We start from the raw sequence: 27,739 nt of genomic DNA, 5'->3' as shown, positions 1-27,739 counted from the left end.
CCACATGTATTTGAAGAAAGACCATATGAGCAAAGAAAGCAGAGTGGCTCAAACATTTAGTCCAGAGGTTAGATCCAATCTCCTCAAACTGGCCTCGGGTTTTCAGCTCTTTCAACAAAATAACCGTGGGTTAATCCCCTCCACCTTTAAGTTGCTGTCTTCATCGGAGAAGAAGCTAAAAGTGTGAAATATCAAGTTGCTTAGACTCTGAAGTTCATTTCGATTCTAGAGAGTATTCATAAGCACTACAAAGGTAGGCAAGGAAAAATAAAACTATGAAAAAGGTGAAGGAAGAAGACTTAAAGATGATCAAAAAAATGATCTGCAGAACACGATGACTGGTGTTTAGCATCTTCCATAAAGACAGAACAAGAGAAAAAGAATCAGAGAGGTTTGATGGATTCCTGTTAGGTAAGGTTACCTAAAGCAAAAAGATGGAACCTGCCTCTATGGAAGTCTTTAAAAAAAAAAAATCTATCCAGAGTATGCCCAATTGTATCTAAAACAGTGATCATATGACCTTAAAAGTTAACAACCCTGGTATTTTACGCTTTTGTTCTCTTTAAACCAAATTGTCTACACTCTTCTGGATGTTTTGCATAATATGAAGAACTTGATGAAAATAGGGACCATTTCCTCCCTTAGTTCTTCATTCCTCAAATACATAGTTCAAAAGTCACAAGCCTTCATTGAGGGCCTCCATGAAGGCAGGTGCACAGCAGATTGCAAGAGGGAATTGGTTCTAGTCCAGCTGAACTGTTCCCTGTTCCCTCACACCACTGTGATCCAGACACTTAACCTCATAAAGTTTCACTTTTCTCATCTTCAGTGGAGGTTATATGGCAATATAGAAGAGCAGGGCTTTGAGGTTTCAAGATAAGGTATAAGCTTGGCACATAGTAGGTATTCAAATAAAATGTAGTTAAGTTTATTATGCTATGTGCATAATAAGGCCAAATAGTGAAACTTCCTTTGCAAAGATTATAACAGTGAGAGAAGCCTGGCATGGCTGACTCCCTCTTGCCTCTAGCCTCACGGGCTGGCTGTCCTCAATCATTCCTGACTGAGGCCAAGCTAACCATGGGAGGAATTTAGTTTATAGTTTAACTTTGAAGCAAGAATTATAATAGTCCCTCCCTAAAACAAACTCCCTCCTTGCTCAGGGACTGAAGCTGCCTTTGTAAAACTGATGAAAGGCCACTAGATAATGGGAAGGGCCTGAATTCTGCTAAAATGTAAGCATAGTTTCTATAATCCTTTACTGCTCAGGAGTCATGTGGTCAGAGTTCACAAGATTTATGACTTCTCCAGTTGCTCCTATAGATAACATCACCATTGTAGCACCTAAGATTGGTCTTCGGAGATGTTTTTCAGATGGTTGCATTCTGGAAACCAACTAACCCTATCCGGATTTGTGATTCAACACTCAACAGGTCCTGTGGCCCCGATCCAGAGGCAGACTCAGTGCACAAGGACTGTTCCTCACACCCCGATGATTCCATCCTCAACCAGTCAGCAGCTCACATTCCCTAGCCCCTCCCCCACCAAACTGTCCATAAAAACTCCAGCCTCTGAGTTCTCTGTGAGACTGATTTGAGTAATAACTCCAATCCTTCTACTTGGCAGGCTCTGTGTTAATTAAACTCTTTCTCTACTGCAATACTGTGGTCTCAGTGAATTGGTTTTGTCTGTGCACTACACAGGAAGAACCTGTCAGGCAATTACGATAGTAAGTGCTGGAGGTACAGAACTGAACCTGCTCTTGTTCACTTTATGAGCTTTGAGCTGGGGAAAGGAGATACCACATTTAAAGGGTCTTTCCTTGTAAGCTTGTCACAGGCTTCCTTTTAGACCTGGGGTGAGGCAGGAAGGTGAAGTATTGTTCTTATGCAAGAGTGGTACAGCATGCTAGATTTCCTAATGTCAAACAAACACCCAGGATATCAAAGGATATGTGTCAGTTTGAGCAAATGTTGATTTATTACCTCAGGTTGTAGGCATTTACAAGACAAAACGGAGACATCCAGTGTGATTCCAAGCGGGCTCATGGACTAGTGCTCACCATAACCCAGGTGCACAAGCAATCTGGGATATGGTCTCCTACAGAAGCACTGCATACAGAGAAGGTGCATTTATTTATTCAGTAGATAGCAAGATTTCCCAGGGAGAGGAAAACTGCCCTGCCCCACCTCTACCCTGGCTTCCCAGACTTCTAAGGTCTTTATTCAGCAATGACTTTCATTTGATGAGGTGGCTCTCCTCTCTCACATCACCCTGTTGGCCACCTTGACCAATAGGTCAAGGGCGACTTCTGCCAGCTCTCCTCTGCTCTGCTGATGGCCTCATCCTGCCACTGTGGCTTCTCAGGCTCTTCCTCCTCTTGCCCTGGCGGACATGGGGCCCCACTCTGGCTTTCTTCTTTGTACCAGGCCCTCGCAATGTATTCTTGCTGCTTGTAGGAGAAGCCAGCTTCTTGGAGGAGCCTTTCTTAGACAAACCCTGGGCTGGGCCAGAAGCTAAGGTTGCACTGGAAGATTTTCTAGCAGCTTTCTCTGATTGCTCCTTTAGCAAGTCCAAGACTGTCTCTGAGAAATCAGTATTTATTTAGTGAAAAAATAAGTCCCAGAAAGTAGCTATAAGAGAAACCTATAACTGCATCAGAGTTCTTTAATATAAATTATTTTTATTAATACTTTTTAATTCCCTAACTGGCCTTGGTCTAAATATATGACTTTTTTAGAAGGGTCACTCCAGTGATACATGGTTCTGTAATAGTTTCCTTAAGATAGTATCCTTCCTCTGTAAGTCTTTCCTGACTCCCCACCCTGCCCCAAGGAAACATTATTCGTTCTAGGGGCCCTCTCAGTGCCCTGAGCATCCTTCTATACCAGAACGTTAGTGCTACATTTATTTCTTTATTTGTCTGCACTTCCCATCCCCACTCCTATTTAACTCTGAATTCCTACATGTCATAGGCTTTAAGTGTTCATTGCTGTATCCCTAGGGATTAGCATAATTCCTGCCACAAAGTAAGTACGAAATGAATGATGCCAAATGAATGAATACATGAATGATTAAATGAATGAATCAACAAATGAATGAATGAATGAATGAATAACTAGAGGAAACCGGTCACAGTAGAAATGGGTATCCTCACACTCAAAACTCCTCTGTTATGCAGAGGAGATGTATAGACTTAGTTTCCCTCAGGGGGTAACTAAGACTCCACCATGGGAATTATATCCTGCTGGCTGAGGGCACTGCCTTAGCCTCCACACCAAGGCCTGAGCCTAAGACTCAAAGATGGACTCACTGGCGAGTGGTCTGAACGGGATCCGCTTACTCTTGGTTCTCACCGGCACTGGCTTGTATTTGCACTTGCCTGGGGGTGCTCGCCTAAAAACACAAACAGAAAGCATGAGGACGCAAGACTCTGAAGATGCAACCAGAAAATCAAGGTCACCAGAGGGCGTATATTTGCAAGAATTGGGGTCAGCCTTTACTTATCCATGGGGATGGGGTAGATGTAATAGGAAATATGCTATGAGCTCAGAAGGAGAGGTAAAAGGGCACAGACAGAACAGGGCACCTCAGGCCCTTGAGAGACAGTGCAGAGAGGGAGTTAGGAGTGTGGGCATGGTGTCAGTCAAAACGGGTTCACATCCTGGTAACCAGGGGCAAAAAAACCTTGCTAAGTCTCAGTCTCCACATCTATAAAATGCAAAAACTAATATTACCCATCTTGCTTGGAAGAGCGCCCAGCACATAACAAGAGCTCACAGATGAGGATGATGAAAATGATGATGAGGATGATTCTGCTGCTGCTTCTGATGGTGGTGCTGGTGACTCCCTTTAAAGAAAATGTCTTCAAGAACTCAAGGCACAGCTCTTAGGCAATGCCAGCTTCTCTGCCTAGTAACACACACATTCTTAAACTGCTTGTCCCCGTGTGCATCTTCTGAAATAAAAGGGACTCTGAGGACAGAGAGTACTTCCACCGTAGAGAGCAGAGCTGGAACTTCCCAGCCTGTCCCCATTGCCTTCTCTGCCTCTGCCTTGCTCCAGCTCTATCTCTCACTGCCATTCCCCCAAGTCCAGGTGGGGAAAAAACAAAAGGTAATTGTATTTATTTAAAAAACACTTATGTAGTGCTTAGGCACCATTCTAAATACTTTGCAAATATTAACTCATTGAGTCTTCCTAACAACCCTGTGAAGTAAGTACTATTATTATACTCATTTTACAGAGGGGAAATTGAGGCTCGCACAGGCTAAGAAACAGGCCCAAGGCCACATAGTTAGATAATGGCAAAGCCAAGATTCCAAGCCCAGGCTCAAGTCCATGTTCTCAACCACTGTATTTAGCTACCCCTAAAGGAAGGGTAGGAAGAAAAAATGGGAGGGGGAAAAGGATACATCAATTAATCAGGTGCCCTCAAAATGCTGGCATTGGTGCATTTCATGCAAGGACAAGCTGAATAAGTAATCAGAGCAGAATCTGGTCCACTTACAGAAGCTTTAAAAAGTCTATATGATTCAATATAGTTATAACTGAACAGAGGGAGTAGTGCTGAAATGACCTCTCCACAAAGAGAACTGAGTTCCTATTCCAGGCTCCTCTTAGCTGTACCTGGGGCAAGTAATTTAACTTACCTAGCCTTCAGTTTCTTTATCCATAGAGTGAGGATGTTAACCTGCCTGGTTGGAATTCTGTCAGCATTAAATGAGAGCCCACATGCACGGCACTTAGCACAGTGCCTGGGACACAGGAATAACTCCATAAATGTCAACTTAAAAAAAAAGGTGAATGAGTAAGGATGTCTTCAGTGTGAAAACGCTTTATGGGCGCTTTCTGTGTGCCTTCTCACAGCTGCTCTTGTGAAAGTGGGGAGTTAAATTACCTGCCAAATAAATCAGAAAACTGCCGAAGGAAAGAAAAATGGATTCACATAGGAAGCCTGTTAATGGAAAGAGAACTCCCCACCAAGGCATCGTCAACCATCAGAAGAACTTTAAAGACCCTGAGTCTGCTCCATCCCTTAAGCCCAGGAGAAGTGCACAGAAGCAGACCCAGCAGTGGAAACAGCCCAGTATTAAATTCACCCCTTGGCTATCCACGCTCCACCATCCACACATCACCCAGGGCACAGCCTCAGGGACGGAGCCTCTTCCAGGAACTTCCGAGAACACACAAACTGAGAGCCCTGTGGCCAAATACAAGCTGAACTAGAGCTGGCCCCCCAGCCCTAACCAGTGGCTGGACCTATTTGCCTCATGTCTACTGAATGCCAATCCAGATACGGGTAACATAAGCCTCAGGGGAAAATTTTCTTCTGCAGGTCTATCTGTAAGCTAATTCAGGGGGAGATTGTCTTGCTTTGGCAAGAATTTTTAGATAAATCTAGAGCACTGGGGCAGGGTGTGTGGTGGCACACACCGGTAATCCCAGCACTTTGGGAGGTCGAGGCAGGTGGATCGCTTGAGCCCAGGAGTTCAAGACTAGCCTGGGCAACATGGCAAAACCCTGTATCTGCTGAAAATACAAAAATTAGCCGGGTGTGGTGGTGCATGCCTGTAATCCCAGCGACTTGGGAGGCTGAGGCACACGAATAGCTTGAACCCAGGAGGCAGAGGCTGCAGTGAGCCGAGATCATGTCACTGCAGTCCAGCCTGGGAAACAGAGCAAGACTGTGTCTCTAAAAAAAAATAATAATAAATAAAAAATCTAGTGCACTGCCCAGACTCCTCAGGATGGATACACTGCATCACCCTCCCCGGGGCAGATAACCTGACCCAGACCCAACAACCTCTCAAGTGGGAAGTGGTATTGTGGCTTTTGCCTGTGCTGGTGGAGGTTGGTCAGCCTCTGAGAGAGATAGGCAAAGAAGCAGAAGGAAACAGCATAGAGCCCAGCAAGTGAATAAACACTAAACTCCAGGAAAGGTGGAGCTACTGAGGAACCTGCCAGTTAAACATATTTGCCAAAGACCTGGAGATCTGCGCCAAGCCCAGGGGACAGGGGAACAGTACTTACTCAGGCGCTCAGAGGTGTATACCTGTTGTTAGATGACCTCAGACAGACACTTCCAGAAGCATATTAAAAAAAAAAAAAAAAAGGCCAGGCATGGTGGCTTACACCAGTAATCCCAGCACTTTGGGAGACCGAGGCAGGTGAATCACCTGAGGTCGGGAGTTCGAGACCAGCCTGACCAACATGGAGAAACACCATCTCTACTAAAAATACAAAATTAGCTAGCTATGTTGGTGCATGCCTGTAATCTCAGCTACTTGGGAGGCTGAGGCAGGAATATCGCTTGAACCTGGGAGGCGGAGGTTGCAGTGAGCCAAGATGGCACCATTGCACTCCAGCCTGGGCAACAAGAGTGAAACTCCATCTCAAAAAAAAAAAAAGAAAAGCCACAGAGCTAGACTAACCCTAGAACAGCTCAAGGTCTTCATGTCCGACTGGAAAGAGACCGTTTCTCAAGTATTTCATAATTGTTATAGACGCACTGTCCTATGCCATTATTTGTCCAAACTGCTTTTCATCTAGAACATGAGTTTGCTTCGGGACAGTGAGGACTGTTTTTATGGGCTGCCATGGAGATAAGAAATGAGAAAAATGCATTTGAGAAGACAATGACATCAAATCTCACCTTGAGGGGTCAACAAACTTGTAAATAGATCCATGTGGTGCGTAGGCACTTGGGTAAGAGGTTGCCAGGAAATACAGCTCCCCTAAGGCAACAAAAATAGACAGGCAATAATGGGACATCAGGCAGGGCTGAGACACAGAGTTGGATGCACAGAAAATGGTCAAAAATAGGTTATGGCCCTAAAATGCAGTGAGCCCCAAGAACGGAATCCCAGAAACCTAACTGGCATCAGCTTTGCTGGGCTGTGAGCTCCTTGAGGAGAAAGTCCATCTTTGAACGCCCCAAAGACTAGCTCAGTGTATGGCCTAGCAGAGGTAATTTCACATGTATGTTTGTTTATCAAACCAAACAGGTTTCTCCCTTATCACCTCCTTGCTCTCAGAAACTTCACCTCAGTGAATCTCCATTTCCTTCCCCACCTCTTTCCTCTGTGAACACCTGGATATATACAGTCTGCAGGCTGAGAACCATCTGTCAATCACTTTATTTTGCCCCTTCTTTAGTCCTTTTGTTTCCCTTCAGCCTCACTCCCATTTTCCTCTTTCATTCTGCCCTTGAGTTCCTTACTTCCTGGTGACTCTCCCCACTCTCCACCTCTCCTCTTGATCTTTTCCATGCCCCACAAAAATCACCTCTACCCACTCTCTCCTGTCTCTCCTGTATCTCTCTGATATGGTTTGGCTGTGTCCCCACCCAAATCTCATCTTGAATTGTAGCTCCCATAATTCCCACGTGTTGTGGGAGTGACCCAATGGGAGATAATTGAATCATGGGGGCAGCTTCCCTCATACTGTTCTCCTGGTAGTAAATAAGTCTCATGAGCTCTGATGGTTTTATATAGTTTTATAAGAGGAAATCCCTTTCTCTTGGCTCTCATTTTCTCTCTTGTCTGCCACCATGTAAGAGGTGCCTTTCACCTTCCACCATGATTGTGAAGCCTTCCCAGCCATGTGGAACTGTGAGTCCACTAAGCCTCTTTTTCTTTATAAATTACCCAGTCTCAGGTATGTCTTTATCAGCAGTGGGAAAACAGACTAATACACTGTTAGAAAGAGCCCCCTGCTCCTTCCCATTTCTCCCAGTTGGAACTCTGGGAAATGTTCTTTTGTCACAGTAACTACCTCATTCCGCATTGCTTTCTAGTTATTTGTGAGGGACATTATGCTATGGGGTCATGAGCCCCAGTGGAGAGTCCCAGAAGTCTGGTTTGATTTCTGATTACACCAGTTCCTCTCCATGCTATCTTGGGAGACCTCTTCACCTGCACAGCCCTCGAGATATTTATTCATTTGTAAAATGGGGATCACAATGCCTCAAGTGATTGTTAGGTATTCAATTAGAAAGTGTTAGATAACCAGTCCGGGTGCGGTAGCTCATGCCTGTAATCCCAGCACTTTGGGAGGCTGAGGCAGGTGGATCACCAGAGGTCAGGAGTTCGAGACGAGCCTGGCCAACACAGCAAAACCCCCTCTCTACTAAAAATACAAAAATTATCCAGGCGTGGTGGCACACGCCTGTAATCCCAGCTATGCGGGAGGCTGAGACATGAGAATCACTTGAATCTGGGAGGCAGAGGTTGCAGTGAGCCAAGACCGCATCACTACACTCCCAGTGCAGTAGGCAACAGAGCGAGACTCTGTCTCAAAAAAAAAAAGAAAGTGTTCGATAATCGTAGTTATTATTACTTTCTCATCTCTCTGACCCAATGTTTGTGCCATTACACTGAATTAAATTCACTTGCTGTTATGTGCCTTACACAACTCTTTCTCAATTTTATGAAAGAAAATGTCTATTAAGTTGCAGTTCTGAAAAACCTAAAGCTTTATACAGCTCTGAATTATTTAAACAACTTTTATATATATATATACATATATATATATTTTTAGACAAGGTCTTGCTCTGTTGCTGACTGGAGTGTAGCTGCACAATCACAGCTCACTGTAGCCTCAACCTCCTGGGCTCAAGCAAACCTTCCACCTCAGTCTTTTGAGTAGCTGGGACTACAGGTGCATGCCACCACATCAGGATCATTTTTTAAACTTTTTGTAGAGACGGGGTCTCCCTATGTTGCTCAGGCTGGTCTCAAACTCCTGTACTCAAGCAATCCTCCCAGCTCAGCCTCCCAAAGCAGTAGGATTACAGGCATGAGCCACCACACAACAGCTCTAAACAACTGCTTTTTGTGGAGACCAGAGACCAGCATTTGTCTTGTGCTAAGTGTGAGCCTCATGGTATTTGCATAGCCCCTACACAGGGTAGCAGCTGCCTAACAAACTATGATTTGTGTACTGACAAACTAGATTTATAATCTTCCCCATGTAAGAGATCTGATGAACTAGGACACACCCTCCTTTAGAGTCAGTTTGCTTTGTCTGAATGGGAACCCCAGGCACCATCCAGAGTGATTCTACCATTAGATAAATGTGGTGTCTACGAAAGGTCCACGTGTACACAGGCAGGGGCCCCTCGAAACCACGCAAAGGCCTTCCAAGTCTAAAAAGAAAATTGAAAACCGTGCCCATACAGGACTGCAGTTTGTGTAAATTACATGTCTTCCACATTCCATAGACTTCCCATTGTATTATTAGGAGAAAACAATGCTAGAAATGAATTTCATCTGTAGCATCCAACTGATATTTTTAATTTACTTCTTAGGGGAGAAAAACTATAATATGCCATGTAAAACAAAAATGCATGCTATATAAATTTACTGCAAACAGAATTCATTTGACCAGCCCTCTTGGGAATGTCCTTCAGTGACTAACTTTCAGAAATCCCATCAATTAAACCTCAGCAATGGGCAGCTCCACACCAGCCATTCACTCAGCAGCAATTCATACCAGCTATCAACTCTCAGGACCCAGGGTGTGAACTGCAGCCATAGGTGAGGCAGAGCTCAATTTCCAAGTAAAAAGTGACTTACCTAAAGCCAGTGGACTGATAATAAAATAATGAAATAAGGCTCAGATCTAAAAATGCCTCTCAGAGGAAAAGAATATGGCAAGAGCAGAAAATATGAATCAGTTTATGCAAAAACACAAGAGCAAGCAACTCTGGAAAAAAAAATAATTTGCCTCAGGAACAGCCTCATTAGCCTCAGGGCCGCCCTTGGGCAAAGGCTTGGGAACACTTTGGCAAGTCTACCCCATGAAATTCAGCCAAGGACTGTGTTTTGTTTGCCAGATGTACCATGACTGGTTTTTTGTTTTTTTTTTATACTGTCTGTTTTCTACTGTGAGAAGTCTACAAGCACAACAAACCAAGCCACCAAAGCCAGGGTCTCTGTGGCCGCCTGAAGAGGAGCAAGCCACAGAAGATGGCAGCCCAGGATCCCTGGGCAGGCCTGCCTCTGGGGTTCCAATATCTGGGGTGGTGCTGGACACGGGGGTGTCCAGCAAAGGAGAGGCTCCACCACCGCCTGTAGCTTTCACGTCACTCACTTTCCACTGGCCATCATCCTGCCAGCCTGTGGTTTCTCTCCTTTTTCATGTGTTTGGACTTCCAATTTGGAACTCACATAGACTTTTTCCTGTTAAAATACTTGAAGTTTCCAAAATTCTCGAAGTTTCCTCTGCTCCTATAAAACATTCATCTCAAACTATCTGTTCATCAGCTAGCTGAGAGGAAAGGGTCCGGGAGCTGACTGGGTCTCTTTACATCCCACTCAAGTGAAGGTCCCAAGGCAGCCACCTCATGGCCCAGAGGGGAAAGAAACCAAATACTTCAGAATCCTTTGAGATTCTGGTTTACACCTATAGAGAATCATTTTTTAAAATTTTTTCTTTTTTTCTTTTTTTGTGTTTTTTGATTTGTTTTGTTTTCTGTTGTTTAATTATTTTTTTTCCACCTATAGAGAAATCTAGATGTGGAAGGGACCCTGAGAGATCACTTTATTATCTCTGCCTTTAAACATGATGATATCTCGTGCCAAATACTGAAAAGTTCACTGTCCTCACATAAAAAAATATATTTAAAATTTGAAAACTTTATCTTTCAGAGTGAAACATAACTTATGTAAAGCTGAAGTTAAAAATCGGTTTTCTGATGATAAAATGTTTGGAAATGTGTTAGAGCTGAGGCTGTCTGTGTTTCTCTCTCTCATGTGTACACATGCACATCATGCTTCACTGATGCCCTTAACACGTGCCTAGTCTGTCTATTGAGCAACCTCCTACCTAGATGTCTACCTTTTTTCTCAGATTTCTAAATAAATAAATAAATAAATAAAATCCTCCTTTTCTCAGAAACTCTTGGCAAGGTCAGGAAAGAACCTGGCCCAACCAGTGAGATGATCACCAGAGGTCCCTTTCCCAGACAGCACCGGCAGCATAAACACCCACTGCCCATTTAGTCTGGCCCACTGTTGGCCCTTTCCACATTCCTAAAACTGTGGTTCAGAATAGATCTTCCCCTCACAGTGAGTTGTGTGGTTCAGTCAGGAAGGAGTAGGTTGGCATACTCAGTCTATTTCTTCATTGGTGAAATGAGCATTATAATTACATCGTGGGTCCGGGCACGGTGGCTCACACCTGTAATCTCAGCACTTTGAGAAACTGAGGCGGGCAGATCACCTGAGGTCAGGAATTTGAGACCAGCCTGGCCAACATGGCAAAACCCCGTCTCTACTAAAAATACAAACATTAGCTGGGCATGGTGGCGGGCGCCTGTAGTCCCAGCTACTTGAGAGGCTGAGGCAGGAGAATTGCTTGGACTCTGGAAGCGGAGGTTGCAGTAAGCCGAGATGGCGCCACAGACAGAGAGCAAGACTCTGTCTCAAAAAAAAGAAGAAAAAATAAAAAATAATTATATCATGGAGGTGTTATGATTATGAAATAAGGTAAAAAATGTGAAGTGCTTAGAATAGTATCCAGTACATTATAAAAGATGACTAAACGATAGTGATCATAGTAGAAGTGATAATTACTATTTAAAATAAATGTTCAGTTGATGCCTGTGATTATCCGAGTTCCAGTAAGCAGAAATCAAACAACTCTGTACATTTGTTACCTGCTTCATCTTCAGCAAAGGAGATGATGAACTTGCTATGGGTGCTGATCAGCCCCGGGAAGGCACAGGACGTGGTGCTGCCCAGGCAAAGATCCTGCTTCTTCCATTTCTTGGTTTTTCTATCTTCCTGCAAAGCCATAAGTCGACTAGATGAAAAATAAAACCTTATGTTTTAGGAATCCATATATCCACTCTGCAGAATACTTTTTCTCCTAGAATCAGGGATCCCTGAGTACTAGGACTGAGTTCCCCATTAAGAGATCAATAACTACCCTGTCTCCAAGCAACCAAAAAGCTTCTTCAGAGATATTTCAATCACCCACTTGCCCTAGATGTGGAAGTTCATGTTCTATTATAAAAGGAGTTTGGACCAGGCCCAGTGGCTCACACCTGTAATCCCAGCACTTTGGAGGCCAAGGCAGGCAGATCACTTGAGGTCAGGAGTTCACGACCAGCCTGGCCAACATGGTGAAACACCCATCTCTACTAAAAATATAAAAATTAGCCAGGCAGGGTGCTGCACACCTATAGTCCCAGCTACTCAGGAGGCTGAGTCACAAGAAATGCTTGAACCCAGGACGTGGAGGTTGCAGTGAGCCAAGATCATGCCACTGCACACTCCAGCCTGGGTGACAGAGCGAGACTTTGTCTCAAAAAAAAAAAGAGTTTGATGCGCTGTGTAGGCTGCACCACTACAAAAGACTGATCTTTTCATTAGTTGTGTGACCTTTGGGTAGTTGCCCAATATCTCTAAGCTTCAGATTCCTCATCCGTAAAATGGGGAGTGATAACATAATTTACATAGGTGAGAATTTTGAAGGTTAAACAAAATAATATACATAAAGATCTCAGCAATGTGTGTGGCACATAGTAAGGGTTAAAAAAAACTACTAACTGTTATTATTATTGCTGTATGTTTATATAGTAGCAGAAAGATGTTTCCTATCCCTCTATCATCTATCTGAACTAAAAGCAGGTTTTTAGAAGAAAAGGGAAAGGAAGTTGGTTAGACCCTGGGTGCTCATCAGAATCACCTGGAAAGTTTTATGGAAACAGAGATCCCAAACCCAGGGGATTTTGATAAGTACACCTCAATTAAGAATCACTGCCTACGACTGGGTGCAGTGGCTTATGCCTGTAATCGCAACACTTTGGGAGGCTGAGGCAGGTGGATCACCTGAGGCCAGGAGTTCGAGACCAGCCTGACCAACATGGCAAATCCCCATCTCTACTGAAAATACAAAAATTAGCTGGGCGTGGTGGTGTGTGCCTGTAGTCCCAGCTGCTTGGGAGGCTGAGGCATGAGAATTGCTTAAACCCAGGAGGCAGAGGTTGCAGTGAGTCGAGACTGCACCACTGCACTCCAGCCTGGGCGACAGAGTGAGACTCTGTCTCAAAAAAAAAACAGAAAAAAAAAAAAAGAAAAGAAAAGAAAAATGAATCACTCCATATTAACCAAATGATGTGTGTATGGGGGCAGGGTGGTGAGTGGAGGTTGTAGGGAGAAAAACATGAAGAACAATGAAATCCCAAAGCTCTAGTAAATGATGATAAAGGACCTGACCAATTAGTAACTTTACCCCATCTCTGTAACTAAGAATTGCAGCATGAAAATAGAACATCTTTTCTAACAGGGACCAGATTTACTTTCCCATCTTAAACATTCCAAAACCTGCACAAGATAGAATAATAATGGCTTGAAAGATACTGAAGATCAGGCAATGGAGGAGTGTGTTCTCTGAGAGACAGGAAACAAACAAGGTGAACCCTATGATTGTTCCAGCATACTACCTTGAGAGTTTCCAGCACAGGGAGGGAAAATACAGGCAAAGCCCAGCAGGCTCCTTGAGCTGAAAAGATATTGCTGAGAGTCCAGGAAGACCAATGCAGTAAGAGATTGCAGGACAGATACTGGAGAGAAGAAAATTGCACAGAGAATGAATGCCAGAGAGCTGCAAAAGGTTCCTGAAGTAATCATCAGTATACTCAACAGCAGATACACGTGAGAAAATATTTTAAAACAAAGGAAAGATTAGAAGAAAAAGTACTTGGCATTTACTTGAGATCAGGAATAGCATAAGTATCACGGGGTATAGGTGGAATTCAGTAGTGAGGAATAGAAAGCACTAGAAAAAGCACTACGTTGGTTCTGTTTAGCAAATATCAATAGCAAGACCTGAAAGAATCACACTACTTCCAAGTAACTTAACTACGTCTCCAAGCAAAATTCAAAATCATTTATAGGAATACAAAAATATCCAGCACCTACTAAGTTAAATTAATATTTCTGGCATCCAATTAAAAATTACGAGGCAAGTAAAGAAGGAGGAGAATACAACCCATAATAAAGAGTAAAATCTGTCCATTGAAAGTGACACAGAACTGATGAAGATGTTAAAATTAGCAGACGAGAACATTTCAACAATGATTCTAAACCTCGTCTCTACTAAAAATACAAAAATTAGCTGGGCATGGTGGCGGACGCCTGTAGTCCCTGCTACTCAGGAAGCTGAGGCAGGAGAAGGGCATGAACCCGGGAGGCGGAGCTTGCAGTGAGCCAAGATCGCACCACTGCACTCCAGCCTGGGTGAAAGAGCAAGACTCTGTCTCTAAAAAAAAAAAAAAAAAAAAAATTATAGAGAGATATGAGAGATACAGAACAGACCCAAATCAAGTTTCTAGAGGTGAAAAATACACTGAGATTACACACACACACACACATACACTCAATGGGATGAATGGCTGGCTAGACATTACAAAAGAAACAATTCATGAACTAAAGACATAGCAATGGAACTACCCAAAATAAAACAAAGAGAAAATTTTTTAACATAAATAGATCATCAGCGAATTATGGAACAACTTTAAGCAGCCCAATATACATGTAATTAGAGCCTCTGAATAAAAGAAGAGAAGGAGTGGGGACAGAGAAAAACATATTTGAAGATATAATGGCCAAAAATGTTCCATATTTCTTGAAAGCTATAAATTCACAGATCCAATAACTGCAACAAACTCTAAGCACAAGAAATATGAAGAAAACCGAACTAAGGCATATTTTAATGAAACTACACAAAATTAATGATAAAGAGAAAATCTTAAAAAGCAGCCATAGGGAAAAAAATGATATATTACATATGAAGGAACAAACAGAAGTCTGGCAGTGGATTTCTCATTGGAATGGTGCAAACCAGAAAATAGTGGGGCAGCCTCTAAAGAATCAAAGAAAAAAACATGTTAACATAGACTTCTATACCCAGTGAAAATATCTTTCAAAAATGAAGGCAAAATAAAGACTCCAAAAGTGAAAACAATTCATCACTATAGACCCCATTGACAAGAAATGTTAAAAGAAGTTCTTCAGACAGAAGAAAAATGATATCAGATAGAAACATGCATCTACCCAAAGGAATTGAGAGCATTAGGAATGATAACATTCTTATTGCCACTGTAACAACTCACCTCAACTACAAATTACCACAACTTTGTGGCTTAAAACAACATACACTTATTCTTTTATAGTTTCAGATGCCAGAACTCTGAAATGGTCTTCACTAAGCCAAGATCAAGGTGTTGGCAGGACTGTGCTCCCTCCAGACGCTCTGGAGAAGAATCGGTTTCCTCACTGTTTCCAGCTTCTGAAGGCCGTCCCTATGCCTTGACTCATGGCCCCATGTCACATCACCTTTTCTTCCTCTGCCTTCATTGTCACATCACCTTCTATCTCTCCCATCTTCAAATTTCCCCCTACCTTCCTCTTCTAAACACACTTGTGATTTCATTTAGGACCCACCCAGAAAATCCAAGATAGTCCCCCAAGTCATATACAATATGTTCTGGGACCACAGTAAATCTAAAATAGAAATCAATAGCAGAAAGATCTCTGGAAAATCTTCAGGTAATTGGAAACTAAATAGCACACTTTGAAATAACTCATGGGACAAAGAAATCAAAAGGTAAATTAGAAAATATTTTTAACTGAATAACAATGAAAACACAATATATCAACATTTACAGGATACTGCTAAAATAGTACTTGGGGGGAAATTTATAGCACTAAACACATATATTAGAAAAGATGAAAGGTCTCAGATCAATAATCTCAGCTTCCATTTTGAGAAACTAGAAATAGAAGAGCAAATTAAACCCAAATCAAGCAGAAGGAAGAAAAAAGAGAAGAAATCAATGAAATAGAAGAAAACATAAAAATAACAGGAAAAAAATCAATGAACACAAAAGCTGGTTCTTATAGAAGATCAATAAAATGGACAAACCTCTAACCAGACTGATTTAAAAAAAAGAGAAGACACAACTACCAACTGTATCTAGAATAAGACAAGTGACATCACCATAGTTTCTATAGATATTAAAAGAATAGTAAAGGAATATTATGAACAACTGAATGCCAAAACATTTGACAACGTAGACAAACTGGAAAAATTCCTTGAAATGCACAGACTACCAAAGCTCATTCAGAAAGAAATAGATAAGCTGAATAATTAAATCTAATAAAGAAATTAAATTTGTAATTAAAAGTCTTTTCACATAGAAAACTTCAGGCCCAGATGGTTTTTCTTGGAAGGAAGAACACATAAGGAAAAATAATACCTATTTTACACAAACTCTTCCAGATAATTGAACAGGAGTACTTATTCTATAAAGCCTGTTTACCCTGATTCCAAATCTGACAAATGTATTACAAGAAAGAAAAACTATAGTTCACTATTCCTTCATGCACATAGATTTTAAAATTTCAAACAACATGTCAGCAAATCAAATCCATCTATATATAAAAAGGATGGGGCCAGGGGCAGTGAGTCATGCCTGTAATCCTACCACTTTGGGAGGCCAAGGTGGGAGAACAGCTTGAAGCCAAGAGTTCAAGACCAGCCTAGGCAACATAGTAAGACTCCATCTCTACAAAAAAAAAAAATTTTTTTTAATTAGCTGGGTGCCACCAGCTACTTGGCAGGCTGAGGTGGGAGGATCACTTGAGCCCAGGAGTTCGAGGCTGTAGTGAGCTATGATTGTGCCATTGCAGTTCAGCCTGCATAACACAGCAAAACCTTGTTTCAAAAAATAAATAAATAAATAAGATAATGCATTATGGCCAAGTGGTATTTTCCTCAGAATGAAAGACTGCTCTAGCAATTTTTAAATCAATCAATGAAATTCACCATATTAAGAAACTAAAAATTTTAAAAGCCCACATGATTCATCAAAAGATGAAAAGAAGCATTTGACAAAACCCAACATCTATATCTAATACAAATTTTCAAAGGACTAGAAATAAAAGAAAATGTCCCCAGCCTGATAAAGGGTGTATAGAAATCACCTACAGCTGACATCATATTGGTGTGATGTTACACAGTAACATCACACTAATATGACGGTGAAAATGAATCCTTTCCCCTATTTCTATTCAACACTGCACTGAGATTAAGGTAGAGCAACAAGCCAGTTAAAAAATAAGAGCAGGCTTCCAATTCAAAAAAAAAAAAGAAAGTAAATACAAAAAATTAGCTGGGCGTGGTGGCAGGCGCCTGTAGTCCCAGCTACTCAGGAGGCTGAGGCAGGAGAATGGCGGGAACCCGGGAGGCAGAGCTTGCAGTGAGCCGAGATTGCACCACTGCACTCCAGCCTGGGCGACAGAGCGAGACTCCATCTCAAAAAAAAAAAGAAAGTAAAAGTGTCTATATTCACAGACCTTCTAATAAAATTACGTTCCACATAGAAAATCCAGTAGAATCTACAAAAAAGCAATCAGAATGAACAAAGAGTTCAGCAAGGTTGCCAGATATAAGCTCAATATAAAAAAATTCTATATACTAACAATTAACAATCAGAAACTGGAATTTAACAAAATAACATTTACTATAACATCAAACACTAAGAGACAGGTAAATATGCAAGATCTCTACACTGAAGACTATAAAATACAGTAGCCATGTTATTCACAATATCTCATAACTGGGAATAGCCAAAATGTCCATCAGCAACACGGAGAACAGATGAATAAATTGTGGTGTATTCATACAACTGAATTTTACAAAGCAATAAAAAAGACAAATTACTGATACATGGAACAACATTGATGAATCCCACAGACATTACAAAATTAAAGAAGCCAAGCACAAAAAGAAGAGTACATACTATAATGATTCCATTTATATATGAAGTTCCAGAAGCAAAACTAAGCTGTGGTGAGAGTGCTTATCTCTGGCTGGGGTGTGTGTGTGTCTGTGTGTGTGTGTGTGTGTGTGTATGTCAACTTCTTTTTGGCCTGGATGGCTATATGTACATATTCACTGGGGACAGGGGACAGGCTGGAGACCCGATCCCTTTGGCATGTTTGGAAATGCTCAGAACAAGTAAGCTGGATGGACGCTGGGCCCCTGTCCCTTTGAAGTGAGCCCCTGGTACAAGAGAGAGACAGAGAGAGAGAGACAGAGAGAGAGAGAGAGAGGTAATAGACAAGAAGGAGCCTTCTAGGGTGATGGAAATATTCTGCCTCTTGATATGGTTGGTGGTAATATGAGTGCATACATTTGTCAAACATCATACACCTGTGCTCTTATATGATTATATTTCACCATATGTAAGTTATACCTCAGTAAAAATGTTAAAATAAAAAGAGGGAGAAGGGACATCAGTCCTTCCTTACCCACTCATGAAGTCTCCAAAGATATACAGGCCATTGAGATTTGGGGATTCACAACCACGATAGACATAACCTCCAGTGACTGACTTCCCCACTGCACGGCCATAAGCATAGATTGGCAGAACATCATCTGTCCAGGAGAGAGGAAAGAGAGTGAGTGTCGTGGCCTAAAATTGAAAGCTTCAAGGAGGAAGAAGGGGACTTTTTAATGCAGTTGCCTGATTCAGTAAAGAACACTTTACCTCTTGGTCTTCAGTAGGACAGGCAAGCAAGTGAATCATGTTTATTGTTCTCAATAGGCCATCCACAATATTTGCAAGCTTCCTACTTAACTGCTATCTGTAGGCAGAGAGGAAGCCAAAAATTCCCTCCATCTATGAGGCAGTGACTGGAAATCCACATGGCTAAGTTTTCCCCCTAGGTTGATATGGCAGAAACCCAGGTTTAAGGATATGGAAAATATTGTCACGGTCTGTAAGACTGTTTCATGACTTAGAGGACAAGAAAAGACTAAGAAGTAGTAATAGAGTCAGAACACTAGAATTTTGAGCCAGGTGGAGTTTCTAAAGTACACCTTGATTATTGGTGTTTAGAAAGTGTCCTGGGCCAGGCATGGTGACTCGCACCTGTAATCCCAGCACTTTGGGAGGCCGAGGCAGGCGGATCACGAGGTCAGGAGATGGAGACCATCCTGGCCAACATGGTGAAACCCCATCTCTACTAAAAATAAAAAAATTAGCTGGGACTGGTGGCACATGCCTGTAATCCCAGCTACTCAGGAGGCTGAGGCAGGAGAATCACTTGAACCAGGGAGTCGGAGGTTGCAGTGAGCCAAGATCGTGCCACTGCACTCCAGCCTGGTGACAGAGCAAGACTCTGTCTAAAAAAAAAAAAGAAAAGAAAACAAAAGAAAAGAAAGTGTCCTCTTACTTGACTATGTGCAGAATATCATTTCAGTGGCCTGTCCCAGTGGAGAAATAAATAAAAACATACACCAATTTTGGTCTGCCAGTAGTTCTCAAAATAATATGCCTAAAATTAATGTGGGTAACTTATTTAAAATACAGATTCCTGGGTCAATCTCATGCCTCCAATCCACCCAAAATTCAAATTCATTAGGTCTGGGGCAGAGTCTAGGAATTCACTTTTTAAAATAGCCACTGCCAAGATGTCTCTGGTGCCAGTGAGTGGCTGGAGGACCGCTTGGAGAAGCACTACACCACAGGACACAAACAAGGCATGATTTAAATGACCTGCAGGGCAGGACATTCAGGTTTTATTCCCCACCGCCACCTCCAACCCACTCAACTCATCCAAGAAATCACCCAGAGAGCTTCTTACTTACCCAAAGAGGCATTGTGACAAAGTTTTTTGTCATAACATGCAAACCCTTCCTTTGCTCTCCAGCCATAGTTTCCACCTTTCACAATGAGGTCAACCTCTTCAAACCTGTTCTGGCCCACATCCCCACAGAATATCCGGCCTCGGCCCTGGCGCGTGACGGGGTCCCCTCGGTCCACGGCACAACGCCACATGTTCCTGATCCCATAGGCATAGATGGCGGGGTGGGCCCCTGGCTCAGAAACAAATGGATTGTCCGAGGGGACTCGGTACCGCTTGCCATCTGAGCCTGCCCTGTTCACATCGATCCTTAAAACTTTTCCCAGCAGGGAACTTCTGAAAGAAAGAAGGCCAAGAAACAGAATCAGGTAAGCAAGGAAAGCCACAGGACTGGAAGAGGTCACCCAGAAGGGCCGACTCATAGCTGATGCCAAGAGACTGCTAAGGATTACATGGGAAGATCTGACTTCTTATTTTCCTTCTTTTTTTGTACCAGCAAGAATGAGCTGGAAGATTTTCTTTTAAATCTATACAAGATATTTAAGACTGCCCCATGTTTGGCTCGAAGAGAACTACGAGGCAAAAGTGTGATGTGATCTTAGCCCATGTGACCCTAAGCAAGTTGCAGCTTCAATTCTTATTTTAATGATGAGCACAGCTTCTCTCTGATGTGGTCTAATATGACAAAGTTTTTAAAGAAGCTAGTTATATTGTTTATTCTTTATTTAACAACGTGGTCAGTTAAAAGAACAGAATAGAAGCTTTTGAGAGGCTCTGCCAATGACTGTGGTCTCTGGGGCTGACTTTCCTCATTTGAAAGTCAGAGGAGAGTAACTGATGGCCTTGTGCCACTGCTTCCTGTGAGGATAAGAAATTTCACACTCAAGTAAAGGGTCTGGGATCTAATGGACACATGATAATCAGAGGTTGCTATTATTTTTAATATATTGGCCAGGTGCAGTGGCTCATGCCTGTAATCCCACATTTTGGGAGGCCAAGGTGGGTGGATAGCTTGAGGCCATGAGTTCAAGAACAGCCTAGGCAATACGGTGAGGCCCCGTCTCTATTTAAAATATATAGCTAGATAAATGTTATTTACCTTGCGGTGTGGTTGTGATGTAAGGGTTAAATGAGTTACTGTGTACATAGCGTTTAATGCAATTCTTGAGTCACAGTAGGTATTCGACAAATGTTAGCTTTGTATTATTATTAACCTCAATATTTTTATTACTAGGAATAATAGAAGCCAAGTGCTTACTGGGTGCAAAGGGCAGAAGGACCACATGACCTTGATATAGGCAACACAGCGTCACTGGGCTCTGGCGCCGTATTGTGTGGGTTGGGATTCTGTTTTTTCCACTTACTCATTGTACGACCTCTGTGCCTCCATTTTCTTGTCTGTAAAATGGATACTATTATATGTATACTTTGTAGGATTCATTCATTCTGTGTGTAATTATGGAAATGCTCCCTTGTGCCAGGCACTGTCCTAAGTGCTGGTGATATATCAATTAACAAAATAAATACTAGAAATAAATTCTTGCCCTTGAAGTTTGCTAAAATTACCTTCTCAAATATAAAGTACTTAGACCAGTGCCTGACAAGCTGCAAGCACCCAATACATACTGCCTCTCATGTTAACTTCTCATGTGTCTCCAGGGCCTAGCACAGCACCTGGAACATGGTGTTCAATAATATTATTGAGTTGAATTGAATTAGATGATTAGTGTGGTGAATAATGACCTGCTAATATATATATTTTTAAAATCCTGAATTCTCCTTTACATAACACTCTGACAGTTATATTGAGCATCAATAATATTAACTACCAAAATATACTATGTCTGAAATTTATGGAACAGGAAACCAAGCGTTCCTCCCATTGCCTCAGTGGAGTGGACTACATCTTGCAGTATGTGATTCGAGTTTGATGCCATCCCAGCAAAAACACCATACCAGGGGCTCACTCTGAAGGGAAACACCATACCAGGGGCTCACCCTGAAGGGGCAGGGGCCCAGCCTCCATCCAGCTTACTTGTTCTGAGCATTTCCAAACAGGCCAAAGGGATCTCCAGCCTGTCCCCCGTCCCCAGTGAATATGTACATATAGCCATCCAGGCCAAAAAGAAGTTGTCCGCCATTATGGTTTGAGGCTGGTTCTTCGATCTCCAAGATGACCCTGGAAGTGAAAAAAGAAACCATGCGTTAGGATTTGACACAAGCTGAAGCTGCATCCTCTTGAGATACCCAGAAATGACTGGGCCAAGCCACCGAGATTTGCCAAGCCAGCCAAGACCTGCTTCTGAGTTTTTAAGGATCACAAAGCAGGTAGCTTTGGGGCTCTGAGATGCCCCTTGTTTCCTGGTATAACTCTTTCATGGCTCATTTTTCTTTTGCTTTTTTTTTAGACAGTCTCACTCTGCATCCAAGCTGGAGCCCAGTGGTGCAATCTCACCTCACTGCAACCTCCACCTCCAGGTTCAAGTAATTCTCCTGCCTCAGCTGAGAGCCTCCCGAGTAGCTGGGATTACCACCCCACCACACCTGGCTTTTTTTTTTTTTTTTTTTTTTTTTTTTTTTTTTTTTTTTGAGATGGAGTCCTGCTCTGTCACCCAGGTTGGCATGCAGTGGCATGATCTTGGCTCACTGCAACCTCTGCCTCCCAGTTCAAGCGATTCTCCTGCCTCGGCCTCATGAGTAGCTGGGACTACAGACATGTGCCACCATGCCTGGCTAATTTTTGATAGAGACAAGGTTTTTCCATGTTGGCCAGGCTGGTCTTGAACTCCTGACCTCAAGTGATCCACCCGCCTCAGCTTCCCAAACTGTTGGGATTACAGGCATGAGCCACCATGCCCGGCCTCGTTTTTCTTTCATACCATGATTTAATGAGCTGTGGACCCAGCCAGGGTAACAACCGTCCTTTTCCAGGGCTTGCCCTTACTCTCCGCCCTACCAGAATGCTCCATCCCTTCTTTCGAGTAACTTAAGAGGGGTTAATCTATCAGTTCTTTATGCTCTTTGCAATCCTCCAACCTGTCTACCATGGGAAAAGAGACAAGGGAGAAAGGAGAAGAAGGAAAAACAAAGGCAGAGTGGTAGGGTGGAAAGATCATGAGCTTGGGGTCAGTTAAAACTGAGTCCTCACCTGGCCATGCATCCATAGCTTGATGGCCTTGTGCCACAGCTTCCAGTGAGAATAAGAAATCCCACATTCAAAGTAAAGGCCCTGGGATCTAATGGCACATAATAATCAGAGGCTGCTATTATGTTTCATATGTTGATATTATCTATAATCCTTTCTCAGACCCCTGTGGCTGCTGGTCCTTACCCTTTGTAAAGACAGGAAAGTATGTCTTCATTTAGGGTAGCTGTAAGGTGATGGCTACATCCCATTAAAAAGCCTTAACTCAAGAGTCTAACTTGGGGCGTCCTCAATCCACAGTGACTCCTTTCTCAACAGTTCGAGTAGTGCTCTAAAACCAGTGAAGTTCCCCTCTATTATCTCACGGACCCGGTTGGCATTATTTCGGAACACAGTACAGCTGCAGGCTCTCATGAGTACCTCTCACCTCTCTGATTTCAGGTCAGCTTTGTTAGGATCAGCCCGAGAAACCTTCATCTCACTAATTCGGATCTTTTCTACCTTCTTCTTGTCCAGGCACGAATAATAAATATAGAACTTGCGATTGTGGCGGAATTTGGGGTGAAAAGCCAACCCCAAGAAGCCTCTCTCATCCCCGATCCATGGGGTGGTCAACACGATGTTCTTGAGGTCCAGGAAGGGTTGCTCCAGGCGACTCCCATCAGGGAGATAGACCCACACCACTCCTACCTGCTCGGCAACGAAGAAGCGATGGGTGCCGTCCCCAGCATGGACCATGGAGACGGGGTTCCTCAGCCCGTTGGCCACCTCGCTCAGGCAGAGCTGCAGGCAGCCCTGAGGATCTTGGGCCACCATGCCCAGGTGGCGGTTGAGATAGTCGTTCCTCAGGACATTAGGGAAGCAATAGTCCTTGTCAGGAAGGTCCAGGAGGTGGCAGAAGCGGGTACCGTCCCTTCCATGAGACTCCTGGAGGCCGCGGTCATTGGTCAGCAGGGAGATGGCGGAGTGACAGTTAGAATGGAAGGCAGAGCAGTAATCAGAGCAGAGGCCCGGGAGATTCCGGAGAGGCGTCTGGGTGTTTTCGGCGTCGTAGAGGTGGGCAGCGTAGGGCGAGCACTCCTAAAAAAGAACGCGGAGCTCAGGCTCAGCATCAGACCTGCCACACCGGCACTTGTCTCAAGTTTCGAGCAAGCAGAAAGAAAAAATGGTGCTAGGCGGAAAAAATCAGGATTTTGGAGTTTTTGTTACCAACTGCTGCTAAAACTCTTCTCTGTGATTTTCTACCCAGTTAATGCTCCTGGAAGGCAGAAAGCAGGGAAAATCTCTCATATTCACTATACTATCTCTAACATTTCGGCTTAGTTTTTGACATTTAAAGTTTTATTAAATGGTGCATGAATAGTTTTTCAAAAAGATATTACTAAATTTCTAGATCTCTTTCTTTTTATTTTTTCATTTTCATTTTATTTTATTTTTCATAGAAACGGCCTCACCATGTTGCCCAGGCTGATTCCAAACTCCCAGGCTCAAGTGATTCTCCTGCCTCTTTGATCTCCCAAAGTGCTGGGATTACAGGCATGAGCCACCATGTCGGCCCAGCCTCATTTTCTTATGGATGCTATATCTACCAAGATTTTATCTCTTGATACAAATCTGAAACAATTTGGCAAAAATTTTACATTTGTTCAGATCTGGTTGTTGGAGATGCAGTGTTAATTATTTAATTTTTCTGTGCTTTTCCATATTTTTGGAATATTTTACAATGAAAAATAAAATTATCGGAATTGACATTGGATGTATCACTCTCAGAGATCAGGTGTCTAGCAATTTCTTCAACTATTTATTTTAAAAATTTCAGTGTTTAATATATGCAAACTACCATGCTGGAACCTATACACATTTGAATTGTGGCTATAGGGCAATATGCCTGCTCCTTACACAAACATATGAGGACTATTTGCTCAAAGGAGTATCTGCTACTTGGACCTCCCTAGACTATAACATTTTTTAGGAGGAAAAAAGAATATTGTGAGCAGATGAGCAACTCCCAGTAGTGATGAAAGACAGAGGCAACTGAGATTAGGAAGGTAAGAAAGCCCAATTCAAAGGGTGTCGTTTGGAGCCGTGCATTAGAGCAGAGTTCACCCATTGGCCCAGAAGCCCCCTTCTGATCACTAAGGACTCTCCTGAGCCAGCCAGCCTGTGCAGAACCATCTCATTCACCTCTGTGCTGCCATCGCTTCACAAAAGGACCAGCTGCGTTTTTCATGTATATGTGAGTTCCCTGTTCTCTTATTTCCTCTGATTGTACATTGCAGAGTCAGCTTTCGGTCATTGGGCAGAGGGGAAGAAGGAGCTCAGAGATTCACAGGCTCCCCTCGGGGTGTCTGTTTCCATTTAAGACACTTATCACAGCAGCTATCAAGAAGCAACATGACCCACTCTTAAGTGTCCCCTTGCTCTTTCTGTCCACTCTCGGAGACTGGGAAAAAGAGAGAGGGGAGGCTGAATTAAGGATCCAATACTAGAGAATAGAAGGGGGCTGTGGAAAGAGAACCATCACTATGGCACACTCTCATGCAGCCATTTGGAGTTTGCAAATTTGCTTCTACTCAATTAGCTCAGTAACTAAACAGATACTTCCCCACTTTAAAGGGAAGAAAATCAAAGCCCGTAAGGTCTCTAGCCAGGCGCAGTAGCTCACGCCTGTAATCCCAGCACTTTGAGAGGATGAGGGGGACAGATCACCTGAGGTCAGGAGTTCAAGACCAGCCTGGCCAACATGGTGAAACCATGTCATTACTAAAAATACAAAAAAAAAAAAAAATACCCAGGCATGGTGTCGTGTGCCTGTAGTCCCAGGTACTCAGGAGGCTGAGGCAGGAGAATCGCTTGAACCCGGGAGGCAGAGGTTGTAGTCAGCCAAGACCGTGTCACTGCACTCCATCCTGGGTGATAGAGTAAGACTCTGTCTCAAAAAAAAAAAAAAAAGAGTCCTATGTGACTCTCCTGTTGAGTCTCTCTTACATGCCAGGCACTGTTCTCTACATTGATTGGGAGGCAGCAGTGAGCGAAATGCACAAAGTCTCTCTTCCAATGGAGCATATAGTTTGGGGAGCTCAGAAAACCATTAAGTAAACAAGCCAGTGCTGCTGTTACTATACTTTAGCACGGTGTGATCGAAAGGCACAAAACTTGGAGCCTGAGCCTCTAGCTTTGTGCCCCAGGATTGTTTTACCTTGGGTAAGTCATCTAAACTCTTGAGCCCTCATCAGTAAAATGAGGATCATAACAACTTCCTGCAGAATCATTGCTGGGTACACACTACATATGTTGGGGAAGAAAGAGGACCTTATAAATGTGAACAAATAAACACGTGTAGGACTGTTTGGCTGAAATTGTTCTTATTCCTCAAATCCCTAAAACAACAGAGCTGCTGACTTTGACTTTCTGAAACCTCATGCAAGGGGGAAGGGTCAGGGGTATAAATTTTTACCAGGGGAGATCTCAGAAATAAACATTCTCAGTGCTGCTTGTAAAAGCTCAGCTTCTACCCTAATGGGTATCCTAGAGTTAATTCTCCAGGAAACAGCTGAGGATTGGTGTCCAAGAGTACAGCCCCAGGCGGTGCCACCCAGGTGGCTGACTTTCTGGGCCAGGCTCAGCTATAATTCTCTCCTGGACTCTGGGAAGCTCGGTTAACCACTCCACACCCTATGTGGGAGTTACGGTGGTCTGCAAGTTTGGGAACAGTGGCACCAGGAGTCATGAAGAGATGCCTGTGGATAGCCAAGTCATTGTGCTGACAAGCCCAGGGAGGGTCTCAGTTCAAAAGGCTGCCTGGACTTCTTGCCTCTCCTCTCCAACATCATTAGAGGGGTCCTCCCCAGGCAACCTCTTTTATCAGCTTTCCAAATGCTGACCTCTCCCCATTAACCCCCAAACACCCTCTTCCTACAAAGTCTGTGTGTACAGCCTACACCCACCCGTCTTGTTTTCAGGCTGAGCTCAATCAAAACGATGCCTCCCAGGGATGTGGATATTGGCTGTTGGGCAACCAGGAGAAGCAGAAACTCTGTGAGTCACTGCTACTCAGCAGCTCACATCTGTCTCTTCCAGCTCTGGAGTGCTGGGCAGACAGAACTCTGGAGAGAGTCTCCAACCCCTGCCACCGCCATGGTGACGCCAGAGATGCCCTGGCACAAATCACCCAGATGAGAAAGGACTGGACCCCAGCAGATGCCACCACTCCCTCCCTTAACGCACTCGGTAAATTCCACGGGTTTAAGTGCCTAGCTCTCTGAGCACTGCAGAGGATGCAAATAATTATTTGCCATGCACCACAGAGGGAGCGTGGCAAATAATGGCTTCTCTGAGAGGTCCAGGAAGAGTGTCCCTTTCATTCTCCTGAAGCCTAGAGAAGAATCAGAGCCAGCAGAATCCCAGAGGGAGAGTTTTGGGGAACCCATGGAGACCAGATTCAGCACACACTCATGTCAGTGTGCGTGTCCAAAGCCGGCAGCTCCAAGATGAAGCACCTGGCACATGAACTTCTAAAGGGCTGGGCTCCCAAAGCACCCTCCGCTCAGGACCCACACCATGCAGCCCAGCACCCAAACCCCTGGGGCTGGAAGGCAGTTTTCACTACCTGGCAAAGGATGTCTTTAATGTAATCTCCACACAGCTCATGTCTCTTCAGATCAAAATATTCCATGATGTCCCAGTACCGGGCAGCGATGCGGCGGTCCTTGTGCTGGTCACAGCAGCCGAAGGACTCATAGTCAGAGCAAAACTCAAGGTGCAGAAGGGGCTGGAAAGGGGGCCCGTAATCCAGGCACTGGGGGTGTCCCTGCAGCAAGCCCACCTGGCCCAACAAGAATATGAGGCAGAGGCAGAGAATGCCAGAAGAGAGCCAGGGGGCCCGGCAATGCAGACCACCACACAGATTAGGAGTGGATGTCCTCAGCAT

General features: G+C 43.5%; 1 protein-coding gene across 2 annotated transcripts; it reads right to left on the bottom strand.

The window, feature by feature from the left end:
* HHIPL2 (HHIP like 2) lies at positions 1-27,739 on the bottom strand. Of its 2 annotated transcripts, XM_054468087.1 has the most exons (9): positions 27,419-27,739; positions 23,237-23,889; positions 21,700-21,843; positions 19,669-20,000; positions 18,327-18,453; positions 11,663-11,808; positions 6,656-6,737; positions 3,314-3,396; positions 1,955-2,585 (listed from the first exon to the last, which is right to left on the bottom strand). In XM_054468087.1, exons 1-9 carry the CDS (start codon positions 27,737-27,739, stop codon positions 2,299-2,301), a joined length of 2,175 nt encoding a protein of 724 aa, XP_054324062.1. In that variant the 3' UTR covers positions 1,955-2,298. The 2 variants fall into 2 exon arrangements, with proteins under 2 accessions (XP_063503797.1, XP_054324062.1); XM_063647727.1 differs by lacking the exons at positions 1,955-2,585; positions 27,419-27,739 and adding an exon at positions 1-175 and having other exon boundaries at positions 23,237-23,863.

Source organism: Pongo pygmaeus, chromosome 1 (assembly GCF_028885625.2).
Source record: "Pongo pygmaeus isolate AG05252 chromosome 1, NHGRI_mPonPyg2-v2.0_pri, whole genome shotgun sequence".
Classification (NCBI taxonomy): Eukaryota; Metazoa; Chordata; class Mammalia; order Primates; family Hominidae; genus Pongo; species Pongo pygmaeus.
The sequence above is the reverse complement of the archived record's forward strand: the minus strand, read 5'-3'. Positions and strand labels throughout refer to the sequence as shown.

Excerpts from the sequence above, each read along its gene's own strand:
- HHIPL2 (XM_054468087.1), bottom strand. The coding sequence starts at position 27,739 with ATGCTGAGGACATCCACTCCTAATCTGTGTGGTGGTCTGCATTGCCGG. Across the intron at positions 18,454-19,668 it reads TTGTCACAATGCCTCTTTGG|ATGATGTTCTGCCAATCTAT; the intron begins GTAAGTAAGAAG and ends TCTCCTGGACAG. Across the intron at positions 2,586-3,313 it reads CCCGTTCAGACCACTCGCCA|AGACAGTCTTGGACTTGCTA; the intron begins GTGAGTCCATCT and ends CTGATTTCTCAG.